This window comes from Cryptomeria japonica, chromosome 1 (genome assembly GCF_030272615.1).
Source record: "Cryptomeria japonica chromosome 1, Sugi_1.0, whole genome shotgun sequence".
In the NCBI taxonomy this organism is placed as follows: domain Eukaryota; kingdom Viridiplantae; phylum Streptophyta; class Pinopsida; order Cupressales; family Cupressaceae; genus Cryptomeria; species Cryptomeria japonica.
This window is the reverse complement of record NC_081405.1, coordinates 540,925,735-540,946,481: the sequence shown is the minus strand read 5'-3', so window position 1 is coordinate 540,946,481 and position 20,747 is coordinate 540,925,735. Positions and strand designations below refer to the sequence as shown.

At 32.1% G+C, this 20,747-nt stretch overlaps 1 protein-coding gene across 3 annotated transcripts; it reads left to right on the top strand.

The window, feature by feature from the left end:
• Window positions 1-19,061: 19,061 nt before the first annotated feature.
• On the top strand, window positions 19,062-20,522 carry LOC131044939 (uncharacterized). Of its 3 annotated transcripts, XM_057978424.2 has the most exons (3): window positions 19,063-19,485; window positions 19,744-19,804; window positions 19,982-20,522. In XM_057978424.2, the coding sequence occupies exons 1-3, from the start codon at window positions 19,443-19,445 to the stop codon at window positions 20,277-20,279; spliced, it is 402 nt and encodes a 133-aa protein (XP_057834407.2). In that variant the 5' UTR covers window positions 19,063-19,442; the 3' UTR covers window positions 20,280-20,522. The 3 variants fall into 3 exon arrangements, with proteins under 3 accessions (XP_057834405.2, XP_057834407.2, XP_057834406.2); XM_057978422.2 differs by having other exon boundaries at window positions 19,062-19,804; XM_057978423.2 differs by having other exon boundaries at window positions 19,064-19,485; window positions 19,744-20,522.
• Window positions 20,523-20,747: the final 225 nt, after the last annotated feature.

Here is a 20,747-nt window from a genome sequence, read left to right as displayed (position 1 = left end):
TATGTGACTTGGAGGAATTTGCATGTTCTTGCATATCATTACATGTGAAGGATCGATGGTGTTAAAGATTTTGGGTGTTTTTTTATTATGATTTCTTAACCTAGCTAACTTGTGGGAACCTATTAGAAGGAATTGTTGATTGTTCAGGCCTGTGGATTGTAGTGGATGTTTTGTGTAATGTTTTTATGTAGATTTCCTTCAATTTGTAGCGTATCCTCAAAATGTGTGCTAGGGTTTAAAGATTTTTAATTTTTTTATTTGGGTTTTTTATATTTTTTGGAAACAGGAATTCCACTAGATACAAAGAAGAAACAATTTCATTTATGCAATTTTTTATAATTACTATTGTGTACTATTGCATTCTCTCTATTTGTCGAAAGGAATGGTTGATCTTAATGAAATTTGTATGCAAATGGAAGATAGAAGTTCATGGATTTGTTTTGCTAGATTTGTAATTGTATGGGTTTTTTAAGGTGTGCGCTTGTATTTGAGAAATCAACCATCCTTTTAAAATGAATATCTCTAGACATATTTTAAAATTAAATATGTTAATTACATAAAAAATGAATAATGGAGGACATCTCTTTACCTTTCTCTAGCTCTCATTCACAAATTTGATTGTTAAAACCATTGTATATCTTCCCAGAAATGATCCAAGTCTCGTCCAAAGTAGAAAGTACGGGTCATGATTGATTGGATTTTTTTTAGAATTTGTCAAATTATCACGATGGATACCTGTATTTACACATTTAGAGAGAACAAAAATCGTCAAATATTAGGGTACATAAGTGGCTTCAAAACACAACCCAAAAGGGGAGAGTTTACAAGAGTAGAAGGAAGTGGAAAGCTAAGTATTAAGTCACCCAAAAGAAAATTTCTCCTCCAATCATGTATTACAACAATTTAATGCTACATTTTGGTATATGGGTGAAGAAGAAAACAACACAAGCTCTCTTGCCCACTTAAAAAATGAGTTACAATAATAGTTCAATTATGTTAGCTAGAAGGAAAAGACATGGTAAAGAAGGAACAAGCACAAACACTCTTGCTTGCTCTAAGAATGACCTACAATAGTTCAACTATGTTAGCTAGAAGGCTAGCCAATATAAACAGGATGAAATAATTAGAGAACTCTAGAGGAAAGAAGTCTTATTGAAGCCACTTAGTTGATGAGAAGCACCCTAGGTTCTCCGCGAAATTGGTTCCTTAGTCATGGTTACCCACCTTTGAATGTGAAGTTGAGTTTACATCATGGCTTCTAGGTCTATAGATCATATACCTATGATTGGTACTACAAATTCATTCACATGAAAGATTTTGTTCAATACTGAACAGGAACCAAAATACAATAACTTTTATGGGGTGTGCTAATTGATACCAGAGCAATGGGAATTGTGGATTCTATTGCATTGAAGAAGAGAAGGAACACATACTTAATTATTGCATTTTGAAGGACAAAAATGAGACTAGTCAAGCATTAATTAATTCAATGAGAAGCCTTTATTCATGTATATAAGGTACTTCTAATAAAACTTCCTTCCAATGCCTTGGAAAAAAGCTAAAAAGTGTCAAAAGACCTATCAATTGTAAACAATTATGTGGTGTTCACATGATTTTGTGCTCATGTTTTAAAATTTATAGGTGAGATTGGAAGATCTTCAAAATCAAGATAATAGAACATAGTTGTCATAAGAAGCAATGCATCAATTTTAGATGGCCTATTTGACAAGACAAAGCACCACACCTATATACAAGGAAAAAATATTGCACTAGAGAAATTTTGTATGAAAAGATGATTTGCAGAAGTTGTATAGTTTAAAAAAAATTTGTGATAGAAATTTGAACTGTGATGAAGGGTTACACCTTTGACTCACTTTGGGACCCCCCTTTCTATAGCCTTTTCAATAATCAATTTGATATGTTTTTCTTAATAAAAAGAAAAGAGAATACAAAAGGGTTACACCTTTGACTCACTTTGGGAGCCCCCTTTCTATAGCCTTTTCAATAATCAATTTGATATTGTTTTCTTAATAAAAAGAAAGAGGATACAAAATTAGCATTTTTCAAAGTTATTTACTTACTATTATAAACTCTGGTCAAATACTTGAGCTCATTTAAAGCTTGATGATGGGTCATGTTTAAGACTTAAAATGTAATTCATAAAATTGGTGATGCTTTTTAATCCAAGATATTATTTACAAATGGCATGTTCGTGACCTTTATTTCATAAAATTGTCGATGTTTTATCCAAGATATTATATACAAATGCCATGTTCTTGACCTTTATGGTTATAATAACAAGATGTTTTATGAAGGTATTTATGTAAGTATTTATGATGGCTCACTCAAAGAAAATGTTTGGAATGTACAACATGATTCTACTTTATTTTCAATGGTAATTTTGTAGTATAAAATATAGAAGAACATGTAACATTTCTCTTAGATTTATAACTTATTTTAAAATTAGAGTTTAAACCCTATGCATTTCTAGAGATGTGAAAACATTCAAGTGTATGCAATATGTGTGACAAAGAGTGACATGCTAAAAGTTTATTGAGATAAAATAGATTTATTTGATGATTAGGAAAATGAGATGCTTAGAGAGCTGAATCAAAATGCAGATACATTATCTTTTCCTTGTATTGATCTAGTTACTAAGAATCTAAGATCTAGACAATTTTTAGTCTCTCAATTCCTAACATTATCAATAATTCTAAGGTGTTTAAAGATGGTAAAAAAATCTAAGGATTCTTCCAAGGAAGAGATGTTGAAGGGAATTATATGTCTATAGATGATTAAATAATATGATATTTATGGTATGTCTATAGATGATTAAATAATATGATATTTATGGTGTTTGCCCAAGAATCAAGATCCCTTCTTACAACTCTCCTATGCTCTTTTACACATGATTAGCTCCAAGATCTAAACTTTAGGCAAATTCTCCAATTGTTGTAGTATCTACCTTGGAATTAACCCTATAGGCAAAGAATTCTATCAATGTCTTTTGAAACTATATGCAACTTTGCACACTTGGTTTATCATGTGTCTAAAAAAATCCCTTGTGGCATCCCATCTCTTCAAGATTTTTCTCTAGATTTGGCAAACAGCAATAGGAGATGTGATGGCTAAGTTGATTGTCTCTATTTTATCTCTTGAAAGCATACTATGGTGTATTTTATGCCCACAGTTTTGTTGTGACATACATTACAAATTTCATGTTAAACTTGTTTTGCTAAGGGTGACATTATGTTCTTACAAACCCCTATGTTTATATATTATACAACTGTTCTTGCTGACTATCTCAAAGGCTCTAAACTCATTAGAAACAATGCTTGATTTTCAATAGTATTTTAAAGTAACCTACATGTTTTTTGTCACAACCCTCCTTTATCACCTTTGGATTTAAAATACAAACTCTATTATATTTTTTGATAAACTATTTAAATGATTGAATGAATATTATAAAAGGATAAAATAATAAAACACACACACACACATGGAAAATATACATTTTTCTTAATTATTTATTTAGTTTCCCTCATCCAATTATGGCACATGTTGTAGGAAGAATAAGAAGCTTCTAGAGGATTCTCCACCACTTTGCATGTAACTCCTCCCACTAAGTCTAATCAATTTGCATGAAGTCCAAAATTGGGAAAGAATCTCCTTTTTTCTAATTAAAATTATAGATAGTGAAATAGAGGGATTTTTCTTATAAATGATATGCAAGTTTTCAAAGATGGGAGTTGGTTAGTCCATAGAGAAATTCTTCTCTCAAGAAATTCTTTTTGTAGTCATATTTCATTTTTGAAAATAGCTAAGATTGCTTTGGAGGATTTCTTTCAAGTTTGAAGGATCAAGAGAGGCTAATTGAAGGATTCATAGGGGATTCTACATCAATTGCAAGCATCCAGGTTCTTTTTATTTAGTTTTATTTTATTTTGAATCATGCATTTTGTTCTTGCTGCGAATTAGAATTAGATCAATTGTTTCAATTTCTTGATAGGAATTAGATCAATTTGTTTTTCTTGATAAGAATTAGATGAATTTCTTGGTGAAGAACTAGATTAGATCCATCTTTATTTCCTCCCTCTAAATTCATCTCTCTGGTTTTTCGAATAGAAATCTGAATCTCATCCTTTAAATAGATTTTCGCTGTGATTATTTCCTCTATGATATTCTCATTTGATTCCATTATCTAGTTATATATTTCTCTGTAAAAATTAGTTGAAATGAAAGGATAGATTTTGCTGTGAATAATCCTATGTGATATTCTCATTTGATTTCATTATCTGGTTATATAAATTCTCTGTGAAAATTAGTTGAAAGTAAGGATAGATTTCACTGCGATTATTTCCTCTTTGATTATTCTAAATTTCTCTCTGTAATTATTTTAAATCTATGTGATTATTTTTAATCTCTATGAATATTTCCTCTATGGTTATTCTAAACTCCCTCCCTGTGATTATTTTTGAATCTCCCCATGAGTTGAACAAAGACCTCACTGTGAATATCAGATGAATAAATCCTCCTGTGAACACTGGAAATGAATCCTGGAAATAAACAATTTCCCTGTGAAGTCTGGAAATAAACTCCCTTCCTGTGATGGCTGGTTAAAGCTCTCTCTCTCTCTCTCTCCCTCTGTAAATGATAAACACCTGTTTACTGTGATAATCAATCAAAAAAAAAAAACAATTATTTGATCATCTATTTTTATTCTTACTTTCATAAATAAATCTCTTTTGTTTTCTTTCAAGTAAGGAAATATGAAACCATATATATATATATATATATATATATATATATATATATATATATATATATATATATATATATATATATATATATATATATATATATATATATATTTTCGAATGTTAACATATATATATATTGATGTCACATTATAAATATAATAAACTGCATTAAATGTCAACATATATTAATGTTCGGCTCGATCTTCGAAAACGTTCGAAGGCATGCAAGGCGGCGATATTGAAACCACCGGGGGTAGTGGTACCCCCCACTACCCTGCGGTCACTGTAAGTGGCCGCAGGGGAGTGGAGGGGACCACGAGGCCCCCTCAACCCTGCGGTCCTGCACATGCAGGACTGCAGGGGGGTGATGGGCCCTGTGGTCCCCACTCCTCCCCCCATTTGCAAACAAAACATTAATTCGTTATTTATTTTTTTTGTTTTGTAAATAGTTTTTTTTTTATCTTTTAATTTGTAAATTAGAAATTTTTAGTAATTACTTTGAGATTAAAGTTAATTGCTTAGATTTTTTTTATATAAATTTTTAATTGTTAAACTTAGAAAATAATAAATTCCTTCCTTAGTATAAATTTTAGGAAAGTATATAAATATTGGGGATTATTCACGATTAAAGTATCCTTGGAAAATTTTATATTCGTAAATTATAATGGGCCAATTCTTTAACTAGAATCGTTCATTCCATATAAGATCCATTCGGCACTTAATTGGCCTTTAGCAACTAATTCACATTAATATAATTTGAATCGAATGCCTAGATTAATCACTATTTTTTGATTGCTTAATTATGCACGCAAGTTACACTATTCTTATATCATGTAAATTTCTTATAGATTAACTACATTTATTTGACAATATCATGCAAGTACACACGTAATTATTAATATGCAAGTTTTTCGTAACCAAGTTATATTTCAAGTTATGGTTTTATTCTATGTAATTCATCAAGTAGTTATTTCAATCAATTAGAAATTATGCTCATTCAATTAGTAATTGTTTTCAAGCATGATGTTTTCATAGCTTCTTAGTTAGAAAACTAAATAAAGGAAGATGGAAACCTAAACCTAGTAGCGTTCGGTATATACGGTGCCTCTGAGTCACGCTTACAGGTAATGTCGTCATGTTGAACTACTGCACTTAACGCCTAATAAAGCTACATCAACGACGTCTGTGGCATCGTCCCTATAAATCGTCGGGGAGTAATAAGGGACACTTGGAAGTTAAAATCCAAGGGGCGGGTAATCCCCCTTGGATCGATAATCTAATAAGATAATTTTTAAATGATTTTTCATCCGTTGAGAGAAACCATAGTAAACCCCTTTTAGGGTTGGATAAGTAAAATGTTTTTATGAAATTGATTTTTAATCTTGAAGGGGTATTGGTGATTGACAATTTGGCCAAGGGTGACGCTCATGATAGGTGTTAGGATGTAGTTGTTAGGCCACAAATAATAGGCCATCCTGAGCCTTTGTTTAAGTGCTACCATCGTGGGTAGCAACCGCAGAGCAACTGTCTGGGACATTGACCCTAGAAAGGGTTGCGTACCCACTAATCAGTTTACATCAAACAATAGAATAGAAAATAGAACTACATACTTTACGCCTTGATCCCGTGCCGAAGCGGGTATGTAGGCAGTCTTGGGACGAAGTTGTCCCTCATACTCGGGCGTACGTGGGTGGGGTCTAGGCTTGGTAAAGGAAGGATTGAGTAAGAATCCTATTTTGAAAGATAAAGATAATTAAATTGGAAAAAGTAATTCAATGCATACTCGGAAGGAATCCCGTATGGATTCGCTTGACTTCCTGAGGCTTTAAGCCAAATTCCGAGGCAGAATTCAAGCTTGTATTATGTTATTTAATTATTCCTAAGGACGGCGACCTCGGTGCACTTCTGTTAGAAGAGTGTAGTACTTAGTGAGTGGCTTAGGACCCGAATGGTCCCGATGAGTCTAAGTCTCTGGCCAGAGCACCTCCTATCCCGATTGGATAGATGCCTACCCCATATGGGTAGAGGCCTATCCCGTATTGGATAGATGAAATCTTATGTCCCGTATGGACAAATGCCTAACCCGTATGGTTAGATGCTCATCCTGGATGGATGAGTGCCTAATCCAAATGGATGGATGCCTAGAGTATGCAATTGAATCAAACATAATGATTAAATTAAACACACAAAAAAAAAGAATACTCAATTTTGTTGAATTAATTATGGTGGGTTATTACATTTTTTATGTGTGAAGTGATAAGTAGGAAATCATTGAAATAAATATTGGCATTCATAAGAGCCTAAAATGATAAATTTGGAAATTATCTTTCAATAAACAAGACATAAAAAATCTTGTTGAGACATTTCAACAATTCAATGATGTTTTTGTTTGGTTGTATGGTGGCTCAAAAGGAAAGTAAAAAAGGTTAATTTATAGTTATGTTAACAAGTGATCAAAATAGGTTGATGGCAATTGGAAAACTTAAACCTTTTGTATTCAAGATTCAGTTCCTTAAGGTCAAAATTGTAAATTCTTATGGGGAAAAACATAGTCCTATAAATTTTAATTGAAATTAACGATTCAAAAATTGATTGACAAATTCTTTTCTATCAAGATAATGTAGCTATACATAATCTCATGTTAGGAAAATCATACAAGTTGATTGAACCATTTCTTAGATAACCCCATGAGAGAAAAACATGCTTACAAGCTTATGGAATAAGTATATACAGATATCAAGGACATGACATGTGATAACACAAGATATACCTAGGGAAAATAATGGGAGTTACAAATGGTCTTGTAAAGAAATCCTTGATTGACTAAAAATGATTGGAAATGAGAGAATCATGTAAAAAATTAGAACCCTAAATTGGAGCACTTAGTCTGACCAAGTGTACTGTTTATTTAAAGAAATCATGTAGAATGTTGGTTTTGCATACTTGGGTTTGGGTGTGTGGATTGGGACCATGTTTTGTAACTCAACATTGATTCGCTACTTTGTAAATCTTATAAATCAAGTGCTTGGGATTGGCATTACATGTGTTATGGTATATTTCTAGAGCAAGGTTATGCGAATAAATAATTCAAGTTTGAAAAGAAACTCATAGGTGCATTAATTATAGGTTCTTTGGGAGTGCATGTTGCAATCTTTTTATTATTATATAATGTATTAGATATTTGTTATTGCTAGATATTTCAAAAAGGTTTCTTAAGGTAAATCTAATGTTTTCTCTATGGTGAAATTTGTACCTAAATGTTAAACCTACATGTCAACATGAGAAGTTTTGCAAACATAGGAAATGAATTGTAAAATGATCTCTAAGAAGTTGGTTCTTTGTAAGGTATTTAAAGAATGTTTTTAACTTTCGAGCGAAAAGGGAAGAAGAAATAAAAATAATAATTTCCAACTAAAGTGGCAATACACCAATTACAAAATCATATCACTTGTATATGACTTGCACAAGATTTGTAATCATGAAACAATGAAAACACAAATGTAGAAATAAAAGGCGAGATCCACAAAATCATAAAGATGCAAGATAATAAAGTGTATATTTTGATTATTATTTCTCGGTATAAAAAATCTACACAATCAAATCTTAAAAAAATAATCAAAGCTTCATGCATTATGGAAATTTAATGTTTCTAAAGTATAGATTTGCAAACCAAGGTTCCATTTGTATAATAAGAAAGTAGGAATAAACCTACTAGTAGAAAAAGGTGGAGAATAGTAAGATAGAACATTGTATCTAATTTATGATAAAATAGTTAAATAATAAAATGTGGAAGGAAATATGGCAAAATTGTTTTGATTAAACATAGTGATTATAAAAGTTTTCCTTAAAAGGTGCAAGCATACAATCCAATAGAACTTCATCACTAAAAGAATCTCACCTTTTTGTTAAATTATATCCTTTTAGATAAAATCAAAAGAAGAAAAATCTTTCAAAGGATAAGGAAAAATAAAAAAAGGTGAAAGAAAAATAGAGAAAAATTGTCTACTGCCTCCTAGTCCAATGTTCTTTTCACACTTCTATATGCTCTTTCTTATTTCTTGTTGTTAACTTTTTTTCAATCTATAGATTTTATTAAATGAAGCCTTTTTCCTTTATCTATTGAGAGCCTTTTAAAAAAGGCATGCATGTGCTTTCATTTTAAATTTTTATTTCCTCTATCTATAATCACGATTTCAAATGCATTTCACCTTGTAGATAAAGTGATTATAACAACTTTTAAATGGATTGCTAGTTGTTGGATGGAGAGAAATGACCAACAATTCAAAAAGCCTTTTTCACTTTTTATGTCCATACTACCACGTTGGATAAACAAATAACACATTCTTTAAACCAAAATACTTCTAACAAGGTCAAGGAGATGCATAAACTATTGGATGGAGGGAAATTATGAAGATTTGTAAAGGCTTTTTCACTTTATTGCTTGATCTTATCTCTAAAAGTTTTAAATAAGAACTATTTAAAAGAATTTAATAAAATAGTTCATCTTAACGTGAAAAATCAACCACTTATGGGACCCACATACCATGTCAACACCTTAATGACTAATGGTAAATTATTGAGAAGTACACACATATAACACTGTTAATATGGTACACTATTGGTAAATTCAATGTAGAGTTGGAATCAAATAGCCAATGATGCAATACATAACTCTTATATTTGTGATAGACTTAAATGATGTATGAACTATCAAGATGAAGCTATAAATCATATGTTTCCCATTATGCTACACAAGACTCCATTTATGGCATGTGCCTCCATTAGTGAATTTACTTAAATGGATGCATGTTATCTTGTCATATCATAACAATCACATAGATCATACTCAAGAATTACATATAACAATGCATTTCAGTATCACTAATCAAGGAGGGATCATAAGGCCTCAAAAGCAAGGAAAATGGACCTAGATTGATCCCAAATCAAATAGAAAAGTACGATTCTTCGTGCCATAACATATTATCATGGTTTAACCATCATAAACCACTCTCATCAAGGTTAATTAGGCTGCAAAAAATAACCTCTAGGCTAAACAAGCCCAAACAGGGACTACAAATTGAAGACGTCATTAACATTAATATACTACATTATCACATTATAGATAAACTACCATTACTATTCATAGTATAATAACAATAAAGGACAACTTACTAACTATGCACATACACTCTTTATTAGTTGTTCACAATAACCTAACATAAGGGTAATTGAATATTACCAAAATGGTAACCAGTGGTGTGATCATATAAATCTAGGGAAAATTGTCCAAATTAGCAATGATGGCTAGGGCTACGTGACAAATTTGGCCATTGTCCTATCTCTTGTAACCATAGTGGGGGATATGCACACACTTGGACATGTGAAGCCAGGTAGAGTTAATGCCTTGTAACGTCATCAACCAAAATATACAAACACCTATTTATACATATACATATACATATACATATTTAACATAATATAACTGAAAACATCATTAATCATTCCGCAATTGGATTCACATAAAAAAACATGGTCAGTAACATCATATCTCATCCAAACATTACATCATCATCGAATAGTCACATCGTAATCAATATAATCAAAACGGTCTCATATAATCACATCATCATAGAGTCATCATACAAATATGATCATCACTGAAAAGTTACAATTATAACCTACTATCCACATCAACAATGGCATCATCATATGAACAAAAGAATATAACTTGTAAGTAGGATGCACCACGTGGGTGTCAATTCAAAAGAATAATATATGCATAATCATGGAATAAAGCATATACATAGTCTAGCTCAGATCAATCAAACGACATAATGCAAATGTGGGAGGCATTACACCTCTGATTTGGTTCTTGATCATACTATAGTTTTGTAAAATGTTTGTCATTTTGTTGTAACATACTTTTCTATTAATATATTACACAAGTGATTGTTGCTAACTATCTCGGAGACCCTAATTTCATTAGAAATGAGGTTTAATTTTGAATATAATTTTTTTAAAAACCTACATGTATTATTTTCTAAAGTGATAATAAGCCTTTGAAATGAATATTGGTTTCAATAAGAGCGTAAAAGGCTAATTTTGAAATTAGCTTGACTAAACAAGAAGATATACATATAACCAACTTTCTATAATTAATGAATTTGTATCCTAGCCAATTGATCTACAAGAGTAAACCATTCCTTCATCAAACTTTGTAGTCTTAGGAAAATAGGCCTTTGTGATAAACTAAGGTAAGAGTAGAACAACCCATGTCGCACTTAAAAAGAAATGAGTATTATGAATTACTCCATTGCTTGCAAATTTCAAAAACTAGGAGAGAGGACCCAACACTTGTTGATTTGCTGTGTAATATTTTTAACAAGATTGTATCAATTGAGTTTAAAGTTGTAAGTGTTGATGATGACTACCTATAATTGAATGAAACAAATAATGTATCCTAAAAGGTGCAATTTCCTGACAAACACTTGATAAAAACTTTTGGGTTTAGTTGATGACTATCTAAGCATAGCTATGAGTACTGTTAAGGTGCAACAGAGGCAATACCTCCAGGATTTCTTCTTGTCTATCTTTTGACCATTCACACATGTCATGTTTTATCTCTTGAGTAAATTGTTATTTCATATTCTTGTCCATTACAACCATTCATTGGTTTGATGAAATCTTCCTAGTTCTACAACATGATTTTGGACATATGCAGAAAAGACCAAAGCTCATATTCAAAATTCCCATGTATTGGTAAAGTTTAATTCATAAAATGCTATTGAGCCATAAGTAGTGTACTGATATTTTAGGCATAATATCTATTAATTGGTCTCATATGATTAGTCCTATGAGAGTTAAATATCAACACTGAATGAGAACTGGAATACAATAGTTTTTGTGTGGTTTGTTGACAAAACATAAAGAGTTTGAAGTAGAGATATTACACTTATCTATTATAGATCCAACAATATTGATGATCATAGAGAGCATGCAGGTTGTCTAAAGGTGAAAAATATGTGATATTGGTGTAGCTCCTCGTTACTTAGCTTACTACCATTTAAAAAGAAAATGTGGCACCCAATTACCTCAAGAGAAAATTATTTTTCCCAAATAGATCCTAAGTTGAAAGCACCCGATGAGAGTGAAAACTCTACTCCCTTGTTGATAAACAACTTAGTGGATTTCTTTGGTAGAACCTATCAAACCGATCATGATGGATAATCGTGATTACTCATTCATAGAGAACAAAAGTGAAATTACAGGGCACATATGTAGCTTCAAAACACAACACAGAATAAAGGAGCCCTTAATATAGGAACACTTTGATCTTCTCATTTTGAGAATTTAGAAGATTAGGAGGAAGTGGAAAGGGAAGTGTTAGGTTGGGGTCCCATGGAGGGGGACTTCCTAAAAAATAGAGTTGCAGCTGCTAGATTTTTTAGGAATATTTTGATGTTGGTGGTTTCATGAATTTTGTATTGTACTTCAACTTAAAAATTTAAGCTCCTAAATTTAAGCAAGTTGGTTGTAAATAAAGTTAGTTTTCTAGCTAAAATTCAGATGATTGACAAGTGGCATAAAATATTCCTAAGTTGGTAGGGCAATTTTTAGCCCTACCCCATTTTCACCCGCTTAAAATTACATGGCTAAAAGATAGGGGTTCCTATTTTTGGGAAAGATTTTAAAAATTTCGTAGTAGAAAAATAATTTCTTCATGGGACCACCTCTTCCTTAAGAATAGAAGTTAAGCCCCTTCCATGGGATCCCTCCCTTAGTCACCCAAAAAGAAAATTTCTCCTCTAGAACAATTTTATGCTTTCTAAACATAGGTCTAACATAGTTTAGTTGGAAAATATAAGATATAATTAAATCCATTGAATTAAGAATCTTTTATTTATGTTTAATTTTTTAGAGAAAAATAAAAATCTCATGTCTAGAAAAGGCCACTATTTTTAGTTACTTTTTAGTCAAAGGATTTTTTAATTTCTTATTAATGGTTTTGCTTTCTCTCTTCTTTGTCTTGGTATATTTTTTCCCTTTTTGTCATTATTTTTGCTTTTTTTGTTATGATGAAAAGATATCTAAGCTCAATTTAAGATATTGATTAGATAATCTAAGAAATCAATTATTGTGACTTATTTTTAGATTCTTATTTTTTTTCGTTTTTTTTATACGAGACATTTTTTAGCTTTAATTCTTATTTATTAATTCATCTCTTCTCTTTTAGTTTCTTTTTAAGTAGCATCTTTATCCAATTGTTTTTAGATTATCTTGTCTTGTTTCTTTTTGTTTTTTGACTTCTTTTTCCTTATTTCTTAAATATTTTTCTTTTTAACCTTGGTGTTTCTTTTCAAGGTTGGCCTCTCTTCCTTCAATTCTTTTTTCTTTTTTTTACTTAATTTTTTGTCCTTAATTTTCTTCATTTTCTTGTTTAAGCTAGTTCTTTCCTTTGACTTCTATGCTCCTTTTATTTTTTGCATTTCACTTTGTCTCTTGGTCCCTCTTTAATTTGTATTTTTCTTTTAAGCTTTTAATTGTTCGTTTTCTCCTTTTTAATCATTATTTTCTTCTTTGATTTGTGTGTTTCCATGACCTTCCCTTCCTCCCCCCTCTCTTTTTATCAAGACTCGATTTGTAATCTATCATTTTCTCAGTTGCTCTACTTCATCCTGTTGATGCAAAATAATTCTACACAATTGAATCCATTAAAAAATGCGCACAATAATAGGATATAATGTCACATATGTATCATAATATTATTTAATACTTTATACGTGTATTTTATGAACAGTCTTAATTTAGATGAATGATACCTTTCAATCTAAATATGATGTCTTTGCTTAATTATTCTATTAAAAAAAAAATACTACCTTGAATGTTAGATTATATAGATATTTAATTCACTTTAAAATAAATACCAAAAGAGTGAAAGCAACCATTAGTTATTAGTAATTGCCTATTAATATATAATATAGTGCATCCACTTGGGATGTGTTTGTTATTACTAATCAATGATTCAAATTGATATATGATGGGTTGTCATTCCATTATTAGAGTTTGACTATGATTATTTATTAATATTTGAACTCCAAATTAAAGGGTATTGTTTGTGGGTCAATTAAATGTGAGAAATTGGACGTATGTCCTTAAGCCTACTTGATCCTTTATTACTATTGTGTGCTAGAAATAAGATAAAGGTAAGTGATAAATGGCCCTCAATTGGAAGTCCTTGATTTCAAAGGTGGGTAATAATGTTGACCAAGCTTAATATGTATTCATACTTAAAATTTGAGGACTTATTAATTTTATCATACTATGATAGGTTAGGTATCATATATACGAGATTTGGCTTATGATTATTTAACAATGTAGGAAAAATGGGACTTCATTAGTGGAATTAAAAGTATATTGTATTCATATTTTAACATTGTTACAAGTTGACACTTTTAGGTAATCTTCTTTTGATTTAGGATTATAGGCTTTAAATAGCTATATGGTGATTATAGACCTCTTTAAGTATAAGAATTCTAATATTTGAACTGTTAGGTGAGCTAGGGGAAGGGTACTATAGTTATACTGAATTATTGTATGAATGAATAAAATGCAATTATCATTTAACTAGAGTTGACAACCATCTATGACCATTTTGTATGACATCTCCTACTATCTTATTATTGACCATTAAGATCATGATTAGTTATAAGTAGAAATGTGAATATTATAATTATTCATATTATTGAATATACATCTTCATATGATGATATAAAGGATATTATGTTTCTCTATGTCTTTAGTAAGACTCAAGCATTAATCATGCTTACTTAGAACAATAATGGACTCAACTCTATAGCATTGTGTCTAGTGGGTATTGTTAATTCTTATGAGCTATCTTACTGAACATTACTTGGCTTGCATCAAGATATAGGTTCTTCGATGTGGTGGCTATATACATCATGATAAACACCATTAAATTTATATTTTACTATATTAAAATAATTTTTTTAAAATATTAAATTTACATAATGATAATTAAAAATAAATAAAATAAAAAATTATAAATATTTTAAATATTAATAGTTTTAAGTTACCGGTCGGTTCTTCCCATACTGTGTTGGGTATGTGTTGTTGTTGTTGTGTCCTCCATGGTTTAAACCTTTTATGAGCCATTGTGATCGCAAGCTTGTGCCTTCATTGATCCAATGTGCTTGCAGGTTTGAGCCCTAGCCTTGTTATTGGGGATGGGGTCCCTCGATTGTGACCTCATCAATTCATATATTTGGGTCAAATGTGTTTCGTGTGGTACCAGAGGGCATCTCATGTCATGTCAATGTCATTGGTCATGTTAAAAAGTTTACACAACAAAAAAATAAATTGTTACACATTTTAATTTAAAACAAATATTACTTTTTTTGTATCGGTAAAGTTTGTTATTTTATTAATTAAAGCTAAAACTATACATCTTCATCAAGATTTTAACTACCAAACCACTTCCCCGGAAACCACCCACAAAAAACATCCAAACCACCTTCAACAAAATAAAAATCATAAACCATGAACGTGCTCAAACCCCACACCCCATAACTACGAGTACAAAAATTCCATATACATCATGCCATCCAAAATCTGGCATATACTGTTCAAACAATTTCTAACAGAAAGTTAAATATTTTCAAAAAAAAATTTAACAAAAAAAGGAAATTACTGGCACTAAGAGGTACCCTGGCCCGCAATATCTTCATCTCTATTTCTCCACCACTCGTATATTCGAGGTGCTCGATTCACCACCCACCCTATCCCCTCTATCAATTGGTCTAATTGCTAGTGACACAATTTGCTTGGCCATTTCCGCAGATAGCCGCTTGGTTATCGACCTCCTCCTTCATTCCTCATCCATCTCCCCTACTTCCTCACACGCCTGCCTGACAATCTCCTCCAATTCCATGATTTGAACATACATTTTCAGGCCCTCCCACCCCCTCTTTGCATCCTCACAAAATTTGGCTTTTACTTCTTCTCAATGTCGCAAGAAGGGAATCCGCATATGTTTGCCTCAAAGTTCTTCACGCTCCTCCAGAATGTCTTTCAAAACATTAAAGCCCCATCCCAGGACCTCTGACTCTAGTATATATTACATGTTGAGCAGATAATCATTCAACATTGTCGCCTTCATCACACTTCTAACCTTCGCACAAGAATAACCAAATTCGAGCCCCCACGCCACAATTAAGGAGTAGATATCTACCCTTGTTCTGTAACTGTGACTAATGAATGCCACCTCCTCGCTTAAAACCAATTGAACAACCCTCAGGAACAGAGGATCCCTCGCAAGAAACATATTTTGTAGCCATTTTTCAAGAACTGGACCCCAAAAGGCAAGCATGAGTTTAGTGGTTTTAGGAGTGAAATTGGCTTCCATTTCAAACTCCACATAAAACCGTTTATCTCTGCAAAAAAATTGCTTTCACCAACACCAAATTCGTTCATCTTCCACAATGAATGAGCGCACATTCTCATTCTATCTATTAATGTAGCTCTCTCAACTCCCTTTGTTGATTTAGAGGAATTCGACATTAATTGCCTGTAATACTCGAGCCAGCCTAGACACACGATTTGAGGAAAAATGCATTTCACACATTTCAAGTTTGTCATTGGTACTATACTTTGTAGGTTATCTTAACTATCCCATTGAATGGTTCCATCATTACCATCCCACCACCTCACCTCTCCCTTAACTAAATCGCATGCCACATTGGATAACCCGTTAGCAATAACATTTCCACTTCTCCTTACACGGGGTTACTCCTTTCATGATTGCACTAACTACAACTTGAGAATCTCCTTTGAAATGGACTTTCGAAGCCTTCATATTAATTGCCAAATCAGTTGCTAATAGAGTAGCTTGCACCTCTGCATCATTATTAGCTCCATCTTGTAGCCTCTTTGCACCTTTATAGAGAACCTTCCCTCCATCATCGTGAGCCACACATCCCACCCCAGAAATACCCGGGCTGCCCCTAGATGCCTCGTCAAAGTTGATCTTAACCCATCCCTACTCTAGTTTCAACCAAATTATCTCTTTTTGTCCATGATCCTTACCAAAAGGATTAACCCTTGGAAATCCATGAACAGGCTAAAAAAATATTACTTAAATATATAAACAAGAGTAAAAAAAATTTGACATTTTGTTCTTGTATTTTTGGACATGGGGTTCCTTCATAAAAATAGCTACACTCACCCAATCTATGTGAGGGAACGAACATGGAATTAAAACCAAATTAATGACCAAGCAATTTTTGGGGCACTACTGACTGTAAACAAAGGAATCATTCAAAGTAGTGCAAAAGGAAAACCAAATTATTAGGGGAAAGAGAACCAAAAAAAGTGAAATGCTAGTTAGAAATGAGAAAAGTTGGGTTAAGAGAGCCCCACATGGGATCGTAACACCTAAGCAATCAATGCTTAGAGTCTATTAGTTAATCCCTACTGGTTAATACCAATAAGCAGATATTGTCAGCATGTAATCAAATGAATGCTTTTTACAATGAATATATGTGAAACTACAAATATTGAATTTGACCATTTCTACAAATAATTATTTCAAGCCTTTAGATTCAATAGCATTTAAGAAATAATGGAATCATGCACAACAATATCAATATGAAAAAATTACAAAATGGTAATTTTATGTATTGAAAATAAGAGGGGTTCCACATTGTGGGTACAAGAAATTTACAATTGTTCACTTCATATGCATTGTAGCTTGCTTTATTTTTCTTGTCCACCAATAAATCTCCTGCATAGTTTGGGTATGTTCCCTTCCCAGATACTCCATTGCATGCCATCACTACCTCATATGCTGTCAGTGCACTCCCTTGGTAGTAATTTGTGTTGAATAGATTTGTAGTTGTTCCTAATTTTGACAATATTTATTATCATTCCATCCATATTCCATTCCATGTTGTCATTGCCTCTTGCAATTTGCAACTAACGAATATAAAATGTCTAAAATAATAAAACAAAAATAAATTTAAATCACAAATTTTTTTTATGTACATGGGTTCTTCATACCTATATGAAACTATAGAATGCCTCTTGACATTAAAGATAACATTCACCAACATGAATATGACCTATATATGTATAGGGTGATTCTATATAATCCTTTAGAAGCCTTAATTGGTTCTTTTTAACTCATCAATCATTGATGTGTTCTAATGCACAAATGAATGTTTATAAAACATGCTAGATATTTTGTATATAGTTGGATCTAAACCACCTGATTTACCTTTGTACATAGAGGTGTGATTTGATAGTTACAATGACCCACCTTGGAATCCTGATGACCTAATAATTATACCTATAACACCCATATCTCTAGGCAATCATAAACGAATACTACAATCCATGGCATAGGCAATTACCATACATAAATCCCAGGGACTAACATTCAACAAAGCAACAACTAAAATAGAATGACAAGGCTTTAATTTTACAACTATATCTTGAGTTAAATCAATAAAGGGTCTTCAAATAGAACCACCATTCTCCTTCGATCAATATTCAGGAATGAAAATAATCTATGCACAATTATTGGGAAAAAGGAAGAGTCATACGTACATGTCCTCTCATTATAGCAAGTATGTAGTTTTTAGTATAATCTTCTCTAGATAAACTTTCAATTTATTCTTTTTGTTACCATCTTCAAAGTATATGCTTTAGAGAAAGAAGAACAAAGCTAATATATTCACTACCTCGTCATATACTTGATATTCGTATATTACCACATCAAGCAATTTTCGCATGTTAACAATATTATATTCTCTCACCATTAATTTATTTGCTTAATAAGGTTTTCATTTTTTAACAAAATCAATGAACAACATTGAAATTGTTACAAATATTCCTCAGTTCACTATAAGCAAATATGTGCTACAAACATTTTATAAAGGTTATGAACAAGATCATAGATATTTCAAGGTTATCTTACAAAATTATATAGACAATAAAAAATACACGTCTTTAACATGTTAACTTATAACTTTCCTACTAAAATAGAAACAAAAGAATCAGCAATTGTAAAATATTTACAATTATAATAATTGTTAATCTCTCTTTCAATTGACTAGAAGCAAATATGTAATTTAAAATTTTTTCTATTATTTTACACAATTATATAGACACCAAAAAAACAACCTCCATGACACATTAACTTACAAATATTTTTGTCTTTTTCCTTTGATAAGTGCTGGTTAATGAATTTACACCCTAATCAATTGACCTGCAACAGTAAAACCATTCCTTCATCAAACTTTATAATCTTAGGAAAATAAGCGTCGTTGTTAAACATTGGAAGTGCGAGAACGTTAGGTTTATTTGAACACACTTCTTCACTCTTTCCAATTACAGTACTGCCATTGGAGGAGGTTATTTGAGCGAGCTGAAAATGGCGAAAAAACTCAGACCGGCAGGAGGAAGCAGTGCAACAAGGGTGGAAGGCTGTAATGATCTGATCCACAAAATACTTTTGGGGGTTCCACTAAGAGACGTGCTGAAGATGTTCACAGTGGACAAGAGATGGCGCTCACTCATTTTGGACCCATTTTTTGCACATACCCATTACAAGAATCACAGAGAATCGATGTTTCTTTTTCTTGAGTACATACCATCAGACGATCAATGGGAGAAGCCTTTCAATTCCGCTCTTACAATCCCCAAACGGGTAAAATTTTCATTGTTCCCTTTTCTTTGGAGGGCTTAGACAGGTCTTTTCAAAATACGAATTTAAAGCTCCTTACAGCATCAAAAGGGCTGATGTGCTTTTGTCCAAATGGGCCTATGGGTATACAAGTGTTTTGTGTGTACAATCCTGTGACAAAGTTTTTCAAAAATTTCCAAGTGCCTAGTCAAGTGCATGCAAATATGATATTATTTAGTGAAATTTGTTGTACGCAGAATACTCAAAAAATTGTCATCGCAGGCTTTTTGGTCGCTGATAGGAGCCCATATACCCTGGTGTTTAATTCTCAATCAAACTCGTGGTATGAGGGTCGGCCTCTTGTGCTCTCTACTGATGTTTCCGTTTTCAGTCGTGTAGGAACTCCACTTTGTTTTAATGGTATCATCTTTATCGTTGTTAGAGGCAAATACATAGATGCCCATGAATTGAATGAACCTATAGAGACCTTGTTTAGAGATGACGAAGATTTTTTCTACAGGATTATAGGTTATGACGTGAATGAAGACCAATGGAGCTTTTCTATCTTCATTCCTGCCTCAGTAGGATTTCTATATTGCATCACTGAGTGGGAGGGAAATCTGTTAGTTTGTGCATCTAATTCCACCTATGACCGCAGCAATCAGAGAATCAGATACAGCTTAGATGAGGGAGATGGGCATTTTGTGTTCTGGAAATTGAGTACAAAACATAAGCTGTGGACAGAAGAATGCGAATTAGATTTATCAAATATATTTCACGCCTTCTGGAAGGTATCTGCAAGCAGTGGTGTAGTATGATTTACATGTGGTTACAATTCTGTCACAGTTTACCATATGAAGAACAGACATTGCTCCACTCATCGACTAGATGATGCTCTGGATTTGGAGAAGGAAAAAAATATAGCATGTGTATGTTTTGAGCCTACCCTTTTGTCATTTTGAAACCCTTTTGTGAAAGTGGAAATTGGATTGCAATTTTAGTGCTGTATGCATTATGTAATTTTTTTTTGTGTGTGACAAATAATCTGATTTTAAATGGTATACTTTGAAAAATACTTTTGGGTTTAGTTGATGACTGTTACCTAATTTAAGTCTTAGGTTTAAATTGGGCACCTAAGGTCTGCGCCTTTTATTTCAGAGTTCCAGTTTATCCTATTTGGGCTAATTTGTGAGGTCAAGTCAAGCCATAGCTTGATATTTGTCAAAAAAATACTAAGGTTTAGGAGTGCTTCTAAGGTTCAATAAAGGGCTGTAGTTTTAACTTGT